General features: G+C 54.3%; 1 protein-coding gene across 3 annotated transcripts in view; it reads right to left on the bottom strand.

The window, feature by feature from the left end:
* Nucleotides 1-818: 818 nt before the first annotated feature.
* Nucleotides 819-20512, bottom strand: part of MST1R (macrophage stimulating 1 receptor) — a 49223-nt gene continuing 29529 nt past the window's right edge. For 2 of the 3 annotated variants that reach the window (XM_025205778.1, XM_014520565.2), the window contains 19 exons: nt 18641-18808; nt 17904-18026; nt 17327-17497; nt 16042-16220; nt 14554-14731; nt 14055-14200; nt 13433-13594; nt 12729-12822; nt 11832-12059; nt 11220-11366; nt 9911-10067; nt 9331-9426; nt 8665-8880; nt 7094-7174; nt 6082-6263; nt 5467-5576; nt 4889-5054; nt 3921-4057; nt 820-3376 (listed from right to left, as the gene is read on the bottom strand). In XM_025205778.1, coding sequence (XP_025061563.1) covers nt 3151-3376; nt 3921-4057; nt 4889-5054; nt 5467-5576; nt 6082-6263; nt 7094-7174; nt 8665-8880; nt 9331-9426; nt 9911-10067; nt 11220-11366; nt 11832-12059; nt 12729-12822; nt 13433-13594; nt 14055-14200; nt 14554-14731; nt 16042-16220; nt 17327-17497; nt 17904-18026; nt 18641-18808 — 2967 coding nt within the window. In that variant the 3' untranslated portion in view covers nt 820-3150. Of the gene's footprint in view, nt 3377-3920; nt 4058-4888; nt 5055-5466; nt 5577-6081; nt 6264-7093; nt 7175-8664; nt 8881-9330; nt 9427-9910; nt 10068-11219; nt 11367-11831; nt 12060-12728; nt 12823-13432; nt 13595-14054; nt 14201-14553; nt 14732-16041; nt 16221-17326; nt 17498-17903; nt 18027-18640; nt 18809-20512 lie in introns of all 3 variants that reach the window. The other variant, XM_025205779.1, reaches the window with a different exon arrangement.

Raw genomic sequence — 20512 nt, 5'->3', positions numbered from 1 at the left:
TGCTAACCAGCCTGTGAGACATACCTCTCTGAGGTGGCTACACAACCAGACCTGGAAGTGGTGTAGACGGCTCCTAGTTCTGGAGGTCTAGAGAGCACAGAAGACTGCCATGGATTTTGCTTCCAAAAGCACCTTAGGTGGCAAATCCTGGTGATGCTCATGCACCCAAGGCAGCCATAATGCAGGGCAGCAGGACAAGGCTCTTGGAAGGGCATGGGGTAGAATTTATCCCTGTGAAGCACAGGTGGAGCACATGGAAGCAGTGGGGCAAGACTTTCCCTGCCTCCACCCACATGGCACTACAGGGAGCAGGATGGGAGCAGCACCCAGGCAGCCAATGAGAACTGAATGGGGAGGTCAGCTCTCGGGCTGAGCGCTAGAGCATGGTGCTGGTTGTATTTGCACCTGTACCCATTGAAACAGTGCCCTGCTCTGCAGTGATGACTGCAGGCAAGGAGCAAGTCAGATCAGGGGTCCAACCCCATGCCCAAAACACAGCTCCCTCGCTCTGAACTGGAAATGGACCTCCAATCCTTTGCTGACACTGCCCTCTGGTGGGGCTGGCCAGCTAAGCAAGACACTCCTGTTCCCCTGGCCTTGACGGTGATGATCTGGGGTTACTTCTTGTGCCAGGCTGTAAGAACAGCATGATTCTTAAGAGACTGTCAAGCTGGGATCCAGAGGCAACTGGTATCACACTAAGTGGGGACCCTCTGGGGCTAGACTTACAGGAGCAGCAGAGAGCTGGAGACCCAGTTTGGAGAAGACACCCCCCCCCCTCCCCCAGCATCCCCCCCAGGTCTGAGGGAGCAGAGTGAAGCCAAGTCAGAGCGAGGGCAGGATGCCAAACAAGTCCTGCAGCCAGAGCTAGAAACCTGCTTCCAGTTCCTAGAGAGCAGGAAAGCCCCCACTGCTGTCCCAGAAATCTTGGCAACTCCAGAAAGCAAGATGCCGGCTAGTGCTCAACTAGGATGCCACATGTTGAGATGCCCAGGGGGCCTGCAGGAGTGGAGAGTCACTTATGCCACTGCTGCACACTCACACTGCTCCTAGGGTGTGTGGTTCAAAAGCAGGGACTTCCTGTTGAGGTGGCAGCCTGCTGAGCTCACTTCCTAGAAAGGGCATGAGCCAGGCAAACACAGGCACCCTGAAGTAAGGAGCCATAGAGCTGGGCTCCTAGATCTGCCCAGCCAAGTGCTAGAGGAGAGCAGCTCTCAACCTCTGGCTGTTGGATGAATCAGGGGAAATCCAAGCATTTATCCAGGAGGTGACATGACCTGGGATTGAAGGATTTTATTTCTTCCCTGGCCTCCTAGCTGCAGGGTCTGGCTACAAAGATCCTGAAGGGGGTCTTGGGTGGGGAGGAGGGGTGACAGGAAACACAGCTTTTTGGATGGCTGCTTAGTTTTGGAGAGATAAGGGGTTTGAAGAGATTGAGGCCCCTCCTGTGGCCCCTGCACACAGCACTAGGGACCATGGGTAGGGTTCTTCACTCCGGAGAAGCCCCTTTTCCTGCACTGCCCCATTCAACTAAGGAGTCTGCATAGCACATAGGCAGTCTGGCACTCCCTCCTCTGGGCAGAAGATGCAAGAATTGTTCAAGCCAAACCACAGGGCCAGAGGTGGCAGAATAGCATGGAAGAGGCAGGGGGAAGGGTCTGGCTATGGTGCTTGCTTGTGGGAGGGGCATGGAAAGAAGAAAAAGGGACACATGAACCCCCACTGTGCTGGAGGGAAGCCACATGCCCTGTGCCTTCAAATGGAAAGAGGCTGGTGTGCTACAGTGCAACTCCTCTGCCCTTCCAGCCTCTCCTCACATGGCTGTCACAGGGAAAGGATACAAGGCTGCCAGGTTGCATCATAGGACCCCAAGGACAAGCATCATGGTCACACTGGCTGAGGAGAGGTATAGGGATAGTCTGAGCACAGAGAACTATGGTGACCAAGCCATGAGGTCTGAGCTGCCCCCTGCCCCCAAGAAGGTGGCTCCACAGAACCTTGCAGTGGGGCTGCATGAAGAAGCCCACCTGGCTACCATCTCTATGTGCTTGGCCAGCTTTACATTTTCACAGCTCCCCCTGTCCCAAGGGTTGGTGTGTAAGGGGGAAAACATGGCTGGGCCTGGGGCCTCTCAGACCTCCTTTAGACAGGCCAGATCCTAACCTACCACCTGGACATAGACTTTCCAGTGCCCAGGGACAGCCCCACAACTATGCAGATGGAGCACACATCCCCTGCAGCCCTACTACCAGCATCTGTCAGGCCTTTCTCACCTCAGCAGTGACCAGCTTGTCCCAGAAAATATGTATGCATGCACTCACATACTCACAGGAGAGAGAGAGACAGAGTACACTCACACACCCAGGTTGTGCAGTCATGTTAGAGGTAACTATCAGCCTGGCCTGCATTTATTCCATATCCAAGTACATATTCAGTTCAGTCTAAGACATTCAAGCATCCCTCTGCAAAGCCAAAAAGGCTCCCTGTCACCTCAAGGGCTGTACTGGTACTTCCAGCCTCCTCCTGCTCAGGACACCTGGCCCATTCACTCCCCTGGCAGGAGGCTGCCTCAGTCTTTTTTGCTCTTGAGCTGTTCTGCATCTGTAGGGCAGGCAATGAGGGTGCAGAAAGGAAGGATTCATGCTGCTGATGTTCCTGAGCTGGCCCATGGCCCCACTGAGGAAAGAGTTGTGGACCATCTCTGGAGCTGTTGCCGCAAGTCAGCCCCAGAGGAAAAATCCTAGTTAGGGCTGGCTCAGAACTGAATTTTGTTCTGAAGAAAACTGGCTTTTCAGGAAGAAAATCCCTCTGGCTAGAGCCTGAATCACAACTCTCCCAGGAAACAAAAATTCTGGAACCTTTCTATGCAGGACTAGCCCCTGTCCCCTTAGACTGTAACAGTGCATGAGAATGTTTGAAAAATACTCTGCTAGTGTCATAGAGGGAAATATCATTTCATCCTATTATCATAGACTCTAATGTTCTCCGTTGAAAAATAATGTTGAAATCAGCACTGTCTGGCCAAGCCCCTGGGACTGCAGCAGAAGTGTGCTTTGGGATGGAAGAACTGCTCCGTCTGCATTCGAGGGACCAGCATTCAGTGGGGTCCGGCTCCAGCACTGAGTTGTGAAGCAGGGATAGAGCCTACTGCTAGCACTCAGCCTCATCCCCATCACTGCTGGAGACCAGCTCATCCTCAGAGCCCTGTGCAGGTGGGAAGGGCTGGTTGTGCTCCAGGTTGATGTAGGTGACAGTCAAGTTGATGTAGTGCTCCCCCTTCAGGGAGGCCATGATCTGCTCCAGCTCCCCAATCAGGGCACAGAAGCCTGGACGTTCACTGGGATTCGGGGACCAGCATCTCAGCATCACCTCATACCTGTACCAGGCAAACAGAACCCTTAGCACAGGAAGAGTCACAAACCAGCCCCACTACACAGCTGGGCAGTGCCAGCCCAGGCAGGCTGCTCAGCTGAACACTAGGAACAAACCCACATCAACAAATCAGGCATACTGCCCCAGTCCTTATGCACCAAGTCCCTCCTACTTCCATCCCCACAGCCAGAGTTCCCAAGGGAGGATTTGAACAGCTGGGGGAGCTCAGAAGAGGGCCCTATTCCAGGGGCTGCTGGAAGGCAGAAGCCAGGCTAGGGTGCCAGTCTCCGGAGGGTTCTGGAGGACTGGCAAGCAGGATCCTGGCAGCTGGGAGAGGTGAGAATACCCTGGGGAAGTAGGAGGGGGGCAGTTGTAATGGGAGAGAATGTAACAGGGGGGCTCCTGGGCCACCATGTCCCAATTATTGGAGTATATGAGAGTTTCAGCAGAGAATCCTCATCCCAAAGGGGACACCAGGCCTGGGCAACCCTCAAGCAGGAAGCCCAGGCCATGGCTGAGTGGTGAGTGTGGGGATGCTCTCTACTCACAGCAAGTCAGGGCAGTACTCCGGCTGTGGCAGGCGCCTTCCTTGCAGCAAGTAGTGGGTTATATCATAGGGATCCACTTCACTGTATGGTGAGGCTCCTCGTGTCATCAGCTCCCACATGAGGACCCCGAAGGACCACTGAGCAAGAGAAAAAAGGGTTTGTTCTACTGCTGGACCAGGCAGGCAGCTGAGAACACTGCCTCTGGGGCCAGGCTCCAGCTGGGGACACGTCACCCTTCCCTAGCTCCTTCTAGCCCAGTACATCCCAGAAAACACCCCTTACCCCACACAGGGGAAGAGACTCTCACTAAACATGCAGGAACTAGTGGAACAAGGGCTTAGGGGAGCCCTGCCTGGGGTTGCATTGCTCAGCCTACTCCAGACAGGGTTGACAGTGGTTTCACCTGCTCTGGCCTAGAGGGGGCTGAGAGTGCAGTACAGATCTGTCCCATTTGGACTGGCGTTCACTCCTGCCAACAGAACCATCCCCTCACTTAGGTTCCCACTGCCCAGGACAGAGCCAGCCCTGCATCATTTCCAGAAGACTCCTTGGTAACTCTGGAGAGCTCTTCTAATTGGTCCATGGGCTGTGTGAAATCCCCAAGTATCAGCAATACCTTAGCATGACAGACGCAACCTTACACTGCGCAGACGGCAAGCATGCTACTCACCACTTGTCACTAGTATTAACCCTGTACAAACTGGCTAGAAACATTCCCTGCCTATGAAGGGGAGGGTAAGAGGCACTGATCCCTCCCAGGCAGGAACAGCAGGATGGACACAGGCAGCCCCTGTCCAGGCCTGTGCCGAAGGCAGAAAGGACAGGATAGGATCTGATGGGAGGGCAATGAGGAAGCAAATAGCCCAGCAAAAGGCACTGAGCCTGGAGCAGGTGGACTCTTTGCAGACCTTCTGCCAGTCTGCAGGAGCAGAGCTGCCCTATAGCCCTGCTGTGAATTCTACACTCACCACATCTGACTTGGTGGTGAACTTCTGGATCTGCAGGCTCTCAAGGGCCATCCACTTGACTGGCAGCTTGGCCTGGCGGTGCTGCCGTATGCTGTAGTACTCCTTGTCAAAGACATCTCGAGCCAGCCCGAAGTCTGCCACCTTCACTGTAAACATCTTGTCCAGCCTGTGAGGCACACCAAGGGCTGAGGAGTGCGAAGGACCCTGGGGGCCCTCTATCACAAATAGGGGTAGCATACACGGGGCCTTGGCATGCAGGGCCCTTCAGTGTTAGCCGGCTGAACCCAGCCTTGAGGCAGCAGCACCCAAAGCTGCTCCTAGCAGACAGCTTTGTGAAATGAGCTGGAAGCCCTCAACCTGGGTCTCCAGGGTTCAGCCTCCATTTCCTGGAACTATTGGCACTGCTGCAACTTTTGGGTGGTAGAGAGGTGGGCAGGGGAAAAACCCATGACTCCTGAGACAGTGGCTGCCATGGCAGAATCCATTGGAAGGGAATGGGACCACCTCCCTGTGGAGAGACTGGCTAGGAAGCCCATTCAGCAGCTCTCCAGCCACGTACTGTGCCCAGTGATACTCACATGCAATTCCTAGCAGCGAGATCCCTGTGGACAAACTTCTTCTGGGCCAAGTAGTCCATCCCCTGAGCCACCTGCAGCCCAAAGCCAATCAGGTCCTTCACCGTTGGGTTCTGTGGAGATAGAGCCATCACTCAGCCTCTCGGTGCCGAGCCTGGAGCTGGCAATCCCCTGGACAGCAGAGTGCCCCTAGAGCAGGCCCATGCCATGACTTCGACACAGCTCCATGTGGTGACTGGTACCAGCACAGAGAAGGTGATGCCCACTAAAACTGCTCAAAGGTCCTGCTGCCAATGGGCAGCAGAGCTCACTCCGCTGTGGCTCAGCTGGCAGAGTGCTGCAGGCTGTACCTGGCTTATCCAGTTGGTGTCACCTGCTTTTGCATGTGGTGAAAATAAGGCCTGATTACTCAGTCAGCCCTGCAAGGGCACAGCTGTCTGACTCCTGCAGGCACAACAGGGCTGGGAGGTTATAATCTCCCACTGTTGCCCCCACCTCCAACGGAGTTGTTTTTATTTGCACTAGAAGCTCAGTGAGCCCCAGCAGTAGCAGTTCTCCTAGTCCCATAGCCAGAAGGGAAAGCCAGGCATGGGGCCACGCAGCTAGCCCATCCCTTACCCGTTCCTCAGAGCGGATGAAGTGCCGCAGGTCTCCATGCTTCATGTATGGTAGCACGACCAGGGGCAGCCCCTCCTGGGGCAGGCAGATGCCAATGAGGGAGAGGACATGTGGGTGATGGAAGCTCTTCATCAGAATACCTTCCTTGAGGAACTCTTCCACCTCCTCCACATCAGTGATGCCTGCCAAGACACTGTGTAAGCCAGGCTGGTGAAGCACAGGGCTGGGCACAGCTTTATGAGCCAGTTGCACCTCACTATGGCTGGGGGCAGGCCTGGCAGGACAGAAAGCACCAGGGCTGTGGAGACCAGGAGGGAGAGCAGGGGCCCAAGGGCAAAGGCATAAAGAGCAAGGCCTGGGGTCCATGAAGATGATGACTGCTCTGGGGGTGGCTAGCCAGTCCCCACCTGCCCAAGCTACAGCCCCCACTACAGAACAGCTAAGAGAAGAATGGCATGAGGTGACCTCAGAGGCAGGATCAGGACCCAGGTCTGTACCTGCTTCCCCAGGTACCAAAGTGTCCCTGGGCAGTGCATGCTGGGAGCTGCTCAAGGAAGCCAGAGTATGGCTCCACCATTCAATACAGGTAAAGTGCCCAGGCTCTCAGCTCTGCTACGGCACCATGCAACATTGGGACTCATAGCCCAGGAAGCAGTGGGAGTACCAGTATGTGAAGGGTTGGTGTCACTGGTGCTGAAACTTGGCCCAGTGCCCACTCAGAACCATGTGGCTGAAAATGAGAGCTGACTGCCCCAGCTTGCCATGGCCAAGCCAACCAGGGCACACAGCTCAGCACTTCCAGGTGACATGGAACCCTGGAGCAACACACAGCCCTGCTCTTCTTGGGGTCATGACACAGCATAATCCAGTGTCAGCGCAAGAGATGGGGAAGACCACCCAAAGCCCAAAAGGATCTCTGCAGGTGAGGGGTATCTTGAGGAGGCATTTCCTGAATGGCTGCCATGAAAAGCAGTAAGAGGGTGTGCCAGGGAACAGGGACAGGGATACTCACGGTTCAGGGACTTCACAGCGCAGTGTACCTCCTGATGGGACGCGTCTGTGTATGTGCCATGATATACACTCCCAAAATGCCCTGGATGTAAGCAAATACAATGGCCCTAGAATCATTCATGCCTGATGACCATATGGGTCTGCAATGAGCAGGGCACAGTTCCTTTCCATGGGGATGGGCTGTGACATGCCTAAATAGAAGCAGTTGTGTCTTGGTACTGCAGCCTCAGTGTGGGGAGCTGAGCATGGCTGTGGGACAGTATAGCAACCATGCTGCCAGCTGGTATCTAATCTAGCTGTGGTTTCTCCGTGTTGGCCTGATATCCTCCTATGCAGTTCCAGTCCAATACTGCAAGTGCAACAGCCACCAGCCTCAACATTGCCAGGACTGTCAGCAACTGGGGACAAATGTGGGCATTCCCTTGACTCCAAGCAGTGGGCTGGTATCCCTACCTCTACTTTATGGTGAGAAGAACTGAGGGCTCCTGATGCATGGAAATGAACGTGCTCAAGCAGACTTGTGTCATGTGCATCAGCTTCCCTGCGCTGAAAAATGGCGGTGGGCACTTTGAACTAAAGCTTGTCAAATGAGCACTCCAACACCATTTTTTCAGTGCAAGGACACTGATACACGTGACGATTGGGCACTTTTAATTAGTGTGCCTCACTAATTAAGGCACCCCCACCATGTATCCCAGAACACATGTAAAATGCCCTGAGGCAGGAAGGCTGCAAGAAGTGACACACCTCAGGCCCTCCAGAAAGACAGTGGCTGCATCTGGGCTCCTTGGGTGCCAATACATGTGGCCGCGTGGCTGCTCTGACGCATTGTACATACAGTGCATTGAAGAAGACTTGATCAATTGAGTTTACTGGAGTGTGGTAATTTCTGCACTCCAGCAGACTCCAGCATCACGTGTGTCAGCATCCCTGCACTGAAAAATGGTGGTAGGGGGACTTTAACTAAAGCATGTTCAACAAGCTTTAGTTAAAGCACCCCCACTGCCATTTGCAATGCAGGGACACTGATACAAATGACGCTCCAGGCGCTTTAAGTAGAGCAGCTCTCTGAGCCACTCTAATTAACACCCCCACCCTGAAGCATGTGTATAAATGCCCCTTGTGCCAGGGTCAGTCGCACATCTCCTGCTAGCCAGGCTGCCCCTGCTGGGCCGGTGCCAATGTGGGGAGTAATTCTACCATGAAGGCTAGGGGTAAACAGCAGCATGAGCCACTGTCCACTCCTCCCACAAGAGGTCCAGGGCTGTTGCAGGCCAGCAGGAAGCCTGAGCATAGCCAGGCCCAGTCACTTTTGTTCTCTCCTCTCACAAACTAGGTCATGGCCCAGTGCCACTCACATTCAAGGGGCAGCCAGAAAGGGACAGCTACCCCGAGGCCCATGGCTGTGAAAAATAGGGAAGGGAAGTGCTGAGCTACGAGCGAAGAAGGGCAGCATTGTCCTCTTCACAAAAGGCAGGTAAACCAGATGCCCCAGGGACACTGGTAAAAGTAAGAGTCCTTCAAGACTTACCTTGGGGCTATGTCAGTGCCCAGCCCTCATTGGGTGCTCACCTTTGCCAATGACACGGTCCCGGTGGGTGACCAGTCGCTCCTCAGGGATAAGAATGTCCTTTACCTCCACAAGCAGCTCTGGGCGGAGGTTCTCAATGCAACAGGATGGCACCCTCATGAGTGGCACAACCAAACCATCGCTGATAGCTGTGAAGGAGGCACCATGGAACCGTGCCCTGGCAGCACTGCTGTGGCGGGGTGTGGTTGGGGGCACCACTACCAGAGAAGAGGCAGTCAGGGATACATCAACAAAGCCCCACACCCCCTTCCCTTTGCCCCGCTTCACACACCTATCTGGCACTGTGGAACCTGGCTGCTCTCAGATCTTGGATAGCAAGGGAGAGGGAAGGAAACTGGAACCCCCCTCACCATCAGGGTACCACCACAGTGTCTGTCCCACAATGCCTGACAGCCAAGAAAATGGGTATCGGCACTCCCTGGGTGGCAGTACTGGGTACCAGTGGGCAGGAAGTCTCCAGCTCTCTGAAGTGTGAAATCAAGGAAGGTCCCCTGCCTGAGCATGGGGGAGGGAGTGATGGGTCACTGGATGAGGAGCCAGGCACAGTCACTGCAGAGACCCCTCCCCAGGACATCAGTAACAGTACCCAGCAGACAGCTCACAGACAGGCAATACTGGCCCTCTGTCTGTAATGCCCCTGCCCTTACCCTGCAATTCCCGGTAGTCCCTGGCAAAGGGGTGCATGGTGGTGACACTGGGCGCATTCCTGTTGGCAGCCACACGCATCTCCAGATTGTCTGTCCCTGCAGACCCAGAATGAAGCACTGGGAAGCTGCTCTCGCTCACAGGCACCTGCCCCATAAGCAGTATGGACTTACCCCACTTCTGCTAGAGCACAACCCCCCTTCCCCATGTGCCATGGGCACTGCTTATTCTTCCTCTGCCTGGAGAGGTAAGCATACAGTTGGAAAGTAAATGCGGGTTGGGGGAACAACACTGCTGTGCCAGACCAGCTCCTATCCAGCTCAGCACTAGTGCCTGGAAGTACTGGCAAAGAACAGCAGCACTGTGGGGGCCAGAGGGCTTGTAGTGCTAGGAGGCACTCCTCCCAACCTGGGTGCTGGGGCATTCCCATTCACCCATGCATGTTCTATGTGGAGATGGCCAACTGTGCACCTATAAGGCAGATACTGCAAGGGGGCAGGCACTGGAAAGATGTCCCATGATGCCCGTGGGGACTGTGCTGCGGGACCAGCTATCTTGTGGGAAAGTCATGGAATTAAGTACCCCTTTTCTTCATCTGTTTCCATTTCAGGAGCAGGAACACCAGGACACAGCAGAGCAGGAAGGTCACTAGAGCACCCACCACAATGCCTGTCACAGGATCCAGAGAGGGAGTTTTCACCACCCGGCCCAAGTCTGTGCAGGCTCCATTTATGCAGATCTGGGAAGGGAAGATTGGAGGTCACTCTTAGAGGTTCATGGGTCTTGCTGCAAGATCAGGTGAACCACCCCACATATCCATATCTACCCATGCTGTCCATCCACATATTAACAAGCTAGGCACCCACAGCTGAGGCTATTCTGGGACTGCCAGCCAGCCAGGGGCTTTGTGCCCAAAGGTACTCATTGTCTTGCTATGAATGAAGTAGATAACCTAGGTACCAGGGGCACACGCCTTCCACAAAGAAGGTGAGATTCCCCAGTCAATCTTCCTGAAGCTGCCATGACCCAGCCAGTGAATGTGGCATAAAGGGGCATGGTCCAGGAACCTGCCAAGCCATCTTCTAAGGCCTGAGGGAGCAGGGCACATTATCTGGCTCCTGGGGGACACTCCTGGCACAACAGGGTTATATGTCACTGCTCCTCAGGACACATATGCTACATGTCAATGCCTCCTGTCCTGGTCCTTCCTGAGGCCCCATGCTGAGGTCTGACAACTGTTCCATCCTCCCAGTAACCACTGAGCTAACAAAGGTAATGAGAAACCAAAAACCCCCATGCAGGAGCTCAAAGAACCATCAAGAGCCCTTCCAGCCCTGGCCAGCAGCATCAGGATTGTTAGGGGTGTGGCAAAGAGCCGGGGCAGGGTGGGAAAGCAAAGTCAGGGCTGTTCAACTTCTGAATGGATGAGGGCCATGTGCTGTGTGGCTGCAGACCCTTGAGCCACATGTGATGTGGGCCCCCTGACACAGAGGGGCACATGGTGGGTAATTGCTCCCTTGGCACATGGGCTGCATGGGCTTCCTCAGTGCATGGGCTGTGCTGCACCATCTCCAGTGACCAGGAAGCAGAAGCTAGAGGAGGGAGGGGAAACTGGAGATGCTGGCAGCAGCAGCAGGAGGTGTTGGAGGAGCAGCAACTGGGCAAGTCAACCCCTTGAGGGCTGCATGAGGCCCATGGGCCACTGGACATGAGTTGGACATCCCTGTGCTAGGCCATGTAGGACTGCTACAGTCCTGACATGCCAAGGTTTTGGAGCCATGACGGAACAGAGGGGCTGAAGCCAGTGCCAGCAAGGAAGTGCCTGTGCCAGAGCACACAGCTAAGACAGGGTGGCCAGACTTGATCCCGCCCCCCTTTCCCCACTCTCTACCTTCACAGGAGCCCCATCCATGGGGATACTCATATCCTTGGGGATCCTGCAGGTCACTTCATTCTTCAGCACGTTAGTGTTGCAGTCCCTGCCCGCCACCATCATGGTGATGCTCATGCACTCTACCAGCATGTCCAGCCCAGTATGCTGCACAGACAGACTCGGGTTAGGGGGCACAGAGGAGTGGCACCCCAGTTCCTAATCAAGGCCTCCCTGCTCACAGCCTGAGCACTCTAGCTTCTCCTCAGGGCCTCCCTCAACCTAGCCCAAACTCAGCAGGCCAGCCCCTCCCCTTTCTGCCCCACCTCTGGTGCTTTCACTCTGACTAGTGCAGGGGTGGGCAAAATGTGGCCCATAGGCCAGATGTGGACCTCCAGGCCATTCTGTCCGGCCCACAGGGCCCCTAAAAATGTAGAAAATTAATATTTATCTGCCCCTTGCTGCCTGTCATGCGGCCCTTGATGGCTTGCCAAAACTCAGTAAGCGGCCCTCCACGCAAAATAATTGCCCGCCCCTGGTTGTGCCTCCACCCTTCAGGGTCCAGCCCCTTAGTTCTGCAGCAGCCACCACCCCATGCTCTGGACCCTGCAATTTCCTGGCCACATGCCATACATGTATCTCAATTTCATCATCGCCTGGTTTCAGCCGGTATGTCTTGTCATCATGCTCGAAGGCGTGGGCCTTAGGTGCAGGGTAGTAGCGGAGGTGGAAGACCCTGTGTCCAGGGGTGCCATCCAGCAGCACAGTCAGGTTGCCCTGGGCACTCTCCCTCTTGTTCTCAAAGGTGTAGGTTGGGCTCTGGCACACCAGGCTCTTGGCAGAGTGTGATCCCTGGCACAGCTGCAGGAAATAGAGTATGGAGGTGAGGGCTTGTGGGCACCCCAAGCCCAGAACACAGATTACAGCCAGAGGAAGGGGCCCCTGGATGCTGATCAAACATACTGACCACAGAAGAACTGCTGGCCTTCTGAGGCACCAGAACATCAGAAACAGGCCAAGGACTCCTGCACTGCTTTCAGCTGTTTATGTACTCTGGACCCAACCCTGGGCTCTGGTGATCTTGGGTCTGTCTCTGCAGGGAGCTGGGTACAGATGCACCATGTTAATGTGCCAGGCTTGTACAGCTGAGGGGACTAGTGGAATGAGTTTGAGTTCTCATCCAAGTTCCTAATACACATGGGTCCATAACTTAGCAGGATCTGAGCAAAGCATACTGGAGTGTGGCACCAGGGGCTGTGGGTCTGGAGTGAGGGACACTGGCTGAGCTGGGTTGGGAGGGGGGAGCCCACAACTGAGACAAGGGCAGGTTAGCAAGGCAATGCTCTGGCAGCATTAGGTGAAGGTGCAGTGGATTCTCACCCATTCCTGCCCACCTGGGGCCATTCTCTTCCCTGCCAGCTCAGCATGATTCCTCACCCCAGCAAGTGACTAGCTAATCCTCCCTGGGATCCACTGGTACCAAATTATGACACGTGCCCTGAGCCAAGAAGAGCCACCCCAGGTACTCACTCTGGCCTGTGTTTTCATGCTGCTACTATCAAACTGGATCTTGGCGTAATACACGGAATCCAGGTGGGTGCCAGTGATGGTGAGGTTGGAACCCCTGCAAAAGGGCAAAAGTCACTGTCACAAGACCTGGGCAAATATCTCCCAGACACACAAAGCACTCAGCCTGGGCTCCAGTTGAGAGGGCATCCACGCCAAGGCAGCCTGGCAGGGCTGGGCTGACACTCGAGGAAGCGAGGGCAGGACCTGCATACAGGGAATTATGGATCCTGCCCAAACCCCTGTGGACAAACTCCTTGTGGTGAGGGCTGGGGTCCAATAGGTATGTACTACCACTGGAAGCAAGGACTACAGTGACCCCAGGTCTTATAGCAGCGGTTCCCAACCTCGGGTTGCAACCCAAATGAGGGTCGCGGGGGCAATGCCAGAGGTGCCACACACAAAGGACAAGCTGTGTTGCATGCCGGGAGCTCCCCCACCCCAACCCCCAGGCTACCACACCCTGCTCCCAGTAGCGGGTCATGGCAAAAAATGGTTAGGAACCACTGTCTTATAGGGTGACACCAAGAGATTCTCCTACCCTGGCTCTAACATGATGAAATGAGCTGGCTTGCTGGACTCAGGGCAGTGGCAGCTCTGTGGTTCCTGCCAAGCCTGGCTGGTGTTAGAGGGGCAGCATAGTACGGTCTGCACCCGGGCACACTCACTCATAGCTGCAGTTTGGGGAGATGCTGTGGATGATGGGGTCCGGGCGGTATATGAAGGGCTGCAGGACAGGGAACGGTGCCTCGTCTATCCATAGGGCCACAGAGGCTGTACTCAGGTTCCTGCTGGCAGGGGTGGTGCAGGAGATCATCCCACCTTCTTGGCTGGGGACAGAGAACAGCAAGACCTGAACAGACACTGAGCTGCCCAGCAGAGCCAGCCCCCCCCAAGGCCAGGACCCCTGAAGCTCTTGAGTCTGGCAACATGCACAGCTCTGCAGTAGAAGCTGGGGACACAGAACTCTGGAGTAGGTGCAGTGCAGTTGGCAGCAAGCCCCATTTCATCACCTGCCTGCTCTAAACATATAATAGCTTGTGTTGCAGCGACCCTCTGGTTAGGAAGGAGGCAGTGGGGGCTCATAAACCCCCATACTGTCAAGGGACTTGGGCAGAGCCAATGAGTTGTGTAAGATGGATACTAGCCTGCTAGAGCGACCCAACAGCCTCCATCCATGGTACGTCCAGGCCATCAGACCTGATGGGGTCCACTCCCTGCTGGAATCAACACAGATCCAACCCCTGGGCTAGAGGAAGACAGTCCCAACACTGGAGACAACATTTGTACCTGTCCTCCCCCAGCAGAGGGCATTCCACTCCACTGACTGTCACCCTCCGGCTGCTTCCCACGGTGAGATTCCTGCCCTGGATAGAGACCTGGGTGCCGCCAGCCACCGGGCCGAATGTGGGGTGGATGGAAGTGACATTGGGCTCCTGTGGACAAGAGGATAAGGCAGTGCTTGCCTATTGGATAAGGGCAAAGCACCCCAGTGGGACATCACAGGAGGGGACCACTGGAATGTCACCCACCATCCTCTCTGGGGCCCCTGCTCCCAGAAGCCAGGCAGAAGACATCACCTGTCAAGCCCAGCTGACCACTCCCAAGGTCACCTAGGGTGGGGCATGCAGAGAATGGATGCATCTACAGAACAAACAGCCACAGCCCCCTGTAGGAGAGAGGGTGTGGACTTGGGGGGGACAATTGGGGAGGATGGAGGGATTTTCCTTGGGATTGAGGCTGGTTGGCAGGAGTGGGTAGGCAGAGTACAGAGCAGCTCAGGACATACCACAAAGGAAAAGCCTCCAAGGGTTGAGGAGCCGCTGACGTAGAAGGGACGCATCCTCATTGGCTCCAGGATGGTAAGCATTACCTCAACAGACACTGCCCGCTGTTGGGGCTCTGACGGTTCCAGCTTGCAGACCAAGACGTCTGTGAAGTCCTGCCAGAGGGGCAACAAGCGGGGCCTGCAAGACAGCAAGATGGTGCCAAGCTATGCAGGCTCCGCAGCAAGCTGTGCTTGGGAACAGATTCCCCTGGCCTTACTCAAGTGGGAGGGAGGCAGAAAGGGACATACAACTGACTGCCCCACTCTGCTGACTCCCTCCCCCTCTACCTTTCTTTCCCAAGGGGCCACAAACTTCCCCTTGTAACTGTCCCCGCCCTTCTCTGAGGGGTCCCATGAGACAAATACCAACACCTAATTCCAGCTTCCTGTGGAGTCAGTCACAGGAGGAATCAGACCTCCCCTCCTTGTCAGCCCTGCAAGGAAGCAGCAAGATCTCTTGGAGATGCTGGGAGACCCCGATGAAGAACAGAGCTCAGCATGTCAGAGTGTATGACCCCTCACTAAAAAAACACCCCCAAATGCAACAGGATGGCCTGGCTCTGTGCTGAGCAATGCTCAAAAAGATGGAAGGTTGATAATCTGGCAGGAGTAAGGCACAATTTAAGCAAGACTGTGGTATTCTTCCCCGCACAGCTCTGCTGGTGCTGCTCAGTCCTAGCCTACAGCCCCCTGCTAACCCAAGCCTGGAATCCACATACACAGTATTGCTGGGGTTTTTCTAAGCTGATTCACATCCCCCACCATCCTGGCCACAGGCTCCCCCATGAGCTCTGCCAGTTCCCCTCAGTTTTAGTCAGCATTCACTGATACTGTTAATCATGCCCAGCACTTGTGTGGTACAGACAGAGGGACAACAGCTCAGGAGCCCATGTCATAGGAGGTGAAAAGTTTGAGGCTGCTTTGCTCTTTGGCTGAGGAAGGTGACTGGCTCCCACCCCTGTACTAGGGAATGAACCTGGCACAAGTTGTGGTATCTAGGAAACCTGCCAGCCTCTGTAGCGAGCACCCAGAAGAACATACCCGCTTTGCAACATTACAGCAGAGCAGGGGCTGTTGCAATGCAGTGTGCTGCTAGTGACCTCACATGAGGACATGAAGTAGCACCAAGGCCACAGCATGCCAGGCACAAAGCAGGGGCCAGGGGTCACTTCTCAGCAAAGGAGCCCTTTTGGGTCTGGCTGGGAGCTGGAAAGCCACAGCCAGTCCTTGGCTAAGTCCAGGAGCTTCCTCCTCACCAACTAAATGGGGTCTTGCCCCTGCCTCCTCATCTTTGCCCTCAGCTGAACTGTCCATCCCTCCCAACTCTCAAATGGCAGCTGGCCATGGCAGAAGCCATCTGCAAGGTTTAGACAGAGTAGCCTCTCAGCCAGTGGGAGAGATTAAAGGTGACAACCTTAGCAGACACTCCAGGTCCTGCACACTCCTCACCTGTTGTTCAGGCTTTCCTCAGGCAGCACAGTGCAGTTCCTGTGTCCCACTGTCACCTGATAGGTGATGTCAGTGATGGGGGAGCCCACAGAGGCCGTGAAGAGTGAGGATGACTGGAAGCCCAATCCACAAAGCGTCACCTTGGTCTTGCCCTGAAATGGGGCACTTCGGGGGTGGAACTGAGTTGAGGGAGAGAGCATGAAAATGTCACTTTCCCAGCACTACCGCAGGGTTGTTGTCCCATACACATTTCCCCATGACTTTTAGGCATGCTTACTGGCCTAGAGGCTGTTATTCTTTGCTCTGCTATTGCACATCTCTGTCCTGATAGGTTCAGGCTGCTAAAGATTTTGAAGGAGGGAGGCTGTATGGCCTGAAAGCCTAGATTTAGACAAAAACCACTGCCTTAAGCATCCAGAGACAATTGTGGCTCCAAAGTGGAGTTGCAAGCCCATGGATGGAGCTGGAATTTTTGCTGCTATGAGGCAAACAACTAGAGGTCTGGAAAAGTTCTCTCATGAAGACATTAAAAGATTTGAGACTATTACCATATCAAGGGGATGGTCTAGAAAGGAGAGATTGGGGCACTAGTTCACCCTGCCTCCACACATGCAAACAAGGAAACAGTTAATCATGTTGATAAGGGAAAACTTTCTCACACAGCAGTGATTAGCTAGTGGAACTCTTTGCTACAGGATGGGAAGAACTTGGCAAAATGCAACAGGACCAAGATGTTAGTGTGGGTAAAAAAAACGAACAGCAAAAATTATGGAGGGACAGAAAAGCTCCTACTTGTGGGCTGAAGCCAAACACTCGCCTTGATTATGACCAGGCTGAGGCCACCATAGGAAGGCAGAGCATCTATGGGCCAGGAGCATTCTTATATTTCTGAGCCATCTGTCAGAAGTAGGGTCCCAGGATTGTGGAGCTCAAAATGGAACAATGCTTCAAAACAGTGAAACGAAACACTGTCCCTTCGAAACACTGAAGCTGAAATCAAAACGAAACGTTGCCATTTTGCACAGCCCTAGTGTTCAGTTGAGAGGGGATTCCAGGGCCTGATCTGGTTTCTGGCAGCCATGTTGTGGACATGTGGGTGTTGGCAGGGGCAGTCATCTCTGCCTCACCTTCCAAGCACATGGGGAAATCAAAACACTCGTTAAGCAAAGAAAGCTAGAACAGAAACCAATTGCCCCAGGAGGCTAAGAGCGGGCTGTGAAATAGGGCAGCGCATCAGGTATGTTTGCTGGGGTGCAGAGGGCATGAGAAGACCCTTGAGACCTACATCTTTGAGGACGGGGGAGCAGCTCTCCTGGCTCCAAGCTGCTGTGCAGTCCTCTTGCCGTGTGCATGAGCCCCCACACCAGCCACAGCGCATGAACCGTTCTGCCTGCAGGCACCGCTGGCAAGTCAGGAAGTGCTGGCAGCCTGGGCCAGTAATGTTCACAAGTGACACCTTGGGATACAGAAAGGAGGGTGTTAGCACAGAGCACAGAGGGGCTGGTGCAGAACTTGCAGGCAGCCCCGGGCATTCTCCACACACTGCCCTCCCACCCCTAGGAGAGCTTGGCCAGGAAAAGACACAGGCATAACACCAGTCTTGACAGCCACAAAAAGGCCAGAAAAAACTAGATAAGTTCCAGAAGGCACTGATGCTGCTGGCATTGGTCCCTTCCTGCTCTGCCATCCTGGAGCCCATGGTGAGAAGTCAAGTCACAGGCAGAGGCAGCTGTAGGTTCTAAGCTCGTTAGGATTCAAGGATTTTTTCGCCAATAACAGAATGTCCTTAGATGCCTGAGAGTGGAGCCCCCCTGGAGAGCACCCAGCCCAGCAAGGCCAAGGTTAAAGTAACTCATCCTCACCTTGTTGCCTGTGACAAAGAAAAGGGAGTTCCCCAGCAAGCCAGCTTCAGGCAGAACTGGCAATGCCCCCAAGGAGAAGTTGGTCAAGATGACAGGGTAGGAGCTGGATCTCTGAAGCACCACCTGGGGGAAGTAATTGCAGCAGTCAGGGCTGAGGAGAGCAGGCCCTGGGCTAACACTGTGGAGTTGGTGAACAGCTGATCCTGCCCCACTGTAGGTCTAAGCTACACCAGCAGGGACAAGGCACCTTTGCCAAGTCTGCAGCCAGACCAGGGGGCACTGAAAGGGACTCATGACTCTTCCTGCCTAGCACTGTGATCTAACCTCCTCCCTGCAGGATGCTATGAATCCAGGAGCAGAGTTTGATACTTAGTACCTTGAGCTCCTTGAAGCAAAGGAACAATTTGGGTCCTACTGAGAGGGCACAGGGCTGGCAGGGGGTGGAGGTATTTGCACATCCCCTGCCAACTCACTTCCCACTTTGACCTAGTGTCCAGTCACCTTAGCAAGCCCATCATACCCACCAGACAAATCAAAGTCCCAAAGTCCTGGTCAGGTCTACCTGGTTAGTGCCTGGCACTAACTCCAGATACCAGTTTTGTCTCATGGGTTGAATGTCACCCTGTGACAGTCCTGCTGATGTTGGCATCAATCCTCAGTACTAGGAACTGTCCCCCTTTGCCTGAAGTAGTCTGGACGCAGCTCTGGCCATGGAGCTCAGAGGCTGTGGAGCTCACCTGCATGATGCGCCCCTCTGATGTGCCCAGGTGGGCCACGGTCACATCCCCAATGGCGGTCACGAAGATGGATGTCAGAAGGACTCTAGCCATGTGCCCATTGAAGAGGTCTACTTTGTAGAGGGCTGTGGCAATCTGGGTGGGCTTGTTCCAGCAGCTGGAGTCCACCTAGGAGCAATCATATCAGAAACTAACTCTAGTCATTGGGGAGGACACAAGGCATGCCCCTGGCACCCCACTAAGAACCTCATCTGGCTGCCTAGTGAAAGATATAGCTATGCCCCACTGCAACCAGGAGCAACTATGACCCCCGCCCTGCAAACTTTCACAATCTGTCTCCCCTCCAGTTCCCTCTGCAGGTTCTACAGGACAAGAGCAGCTAGTGACAGGAACCCAGTGCTGGCCCCCAGCACTCCCAACTACTCTAGTTAGCCTCATATAGCCCCTACCTGCTACTCAACACACCTTCCTTTCGCACACAAACTAACCCTCTAGCAACCCCAACCCCCTACACCATCCTCTACCCCAGTGCTTCTCAAACTATCTGATGTGGTGGACCAGCAATTTTTTTTCCAGTGGGCCGGGAACCGATGCCCGGTTCAGCTGGTGGCAGCAACTGCGTGTAACAGCGCTACACAAATGCGCGACCGGCTGTTTCTTTCTCTTTCCTCACCTCGCACGACGTGACGTCACCTGCAGTGTTGGAACGTACGAACTGTGGCGCTATGACATATCAATGTTATGCTTCTGAAAATATATTTCTTTCTTTCCTGGCAACTTGCTGCGGACCGGCGAATATATTTCTTTCTGTCTTGGCAACTCGCTGCAGACTGGCGACTGGTGGCTCACGGACCGGCACTGGTATGCGGACCACCACTTTGAGAAGCACTGCTCTACACCATACATCCTTTATGCACCACTCACCACTCCAGTCCTTCAGCCAAATACTCCAGATACACCTGACACCACACACATGAAACACTCACCAACCCAGTACAACTCCAGCCACTGAAAATCAACCCTAGACTCCACAGTACATTCAACAGCTTTCTCAAACAACCCCAGGGATCCGCCGAGCTCCTGTTGCCCACCAACTGCACAATCCTTTCAGCACCCTTCAACTCCACACATCCCATGTTCCACCTAGAAGCATGTGTTCAGAAGCTAATGTGTCCTCCTTCCTCCTGCATCTCCCCCAGCTGGTATAGGTAAAAATCTGTATTGTGCCGTTGCAGGAAGCTAGATGGGCATATAGACAAGTGCTTATTCTTATACTTCGGGGTGTAATCAGTAACGGGTTGGATTTCATAGATTCATAGATTGTAGAGTCAGAAGGGACCACAATGGATCATCGTGTCCGACCCCCTGCCCCTGGCAGGAAAGAGGACCGAGGTCAGATGACCCCAGTCAAGTGACTATCTAGCCTCCTCTTGAAGACCTCCAAGCTAGGTGACAGCACCACCTCTCTTGGAAGCCCATTCCAGATCCTGGCCACCCTTACTGTGAAAAATTTCTTCCTAATATCTAACCTAAATCCACTCTCAACTAGTTTACACCCATTATTCCTAGTCACTCCCTGGAGCGCCTTAGTAAACAGCGCTTCCCCTATTCTCCGTTGACCTCCCCTAATAAATTTATAGGCAGCCACAAGATCTCCCCTCAGCTGTCTCTTGTGAAGGCTGAAGAGATTCAGCTCTCTCAACCTCCCCCCTGTAGGGTCTATCACGAAAGCCACTAATCATGTGAGTGGCCCTCCTCTGGACCCCCTCGAGATTCCCCGCATCCCTCTTGAAGTGCGATGCCCCAAACTGGACACAGTACTCCAACTGCGGCCTGACCAGTGCCACATAGAGGGGGAGCATCACCTCCTTT

This window comes from Alligator sinensis, unplaced genomic scaffold (assembly GCF_000455745.1).
Source record: "Alligator sinensis unplaced genomic scaffold, ASM45574v1 scaffold467_2, whole genome shotgun sequence".
Lineage (NCBI taxonomy): Eukaryota > Metazoa > Chordata > Crocodylia > Alligatoridae > Alligator > Alligator sinensis.
Note: the sequence above shows the minus strand (reverse complement) of the source record. Positions and strands in the feature narration are given on the sequence as shown.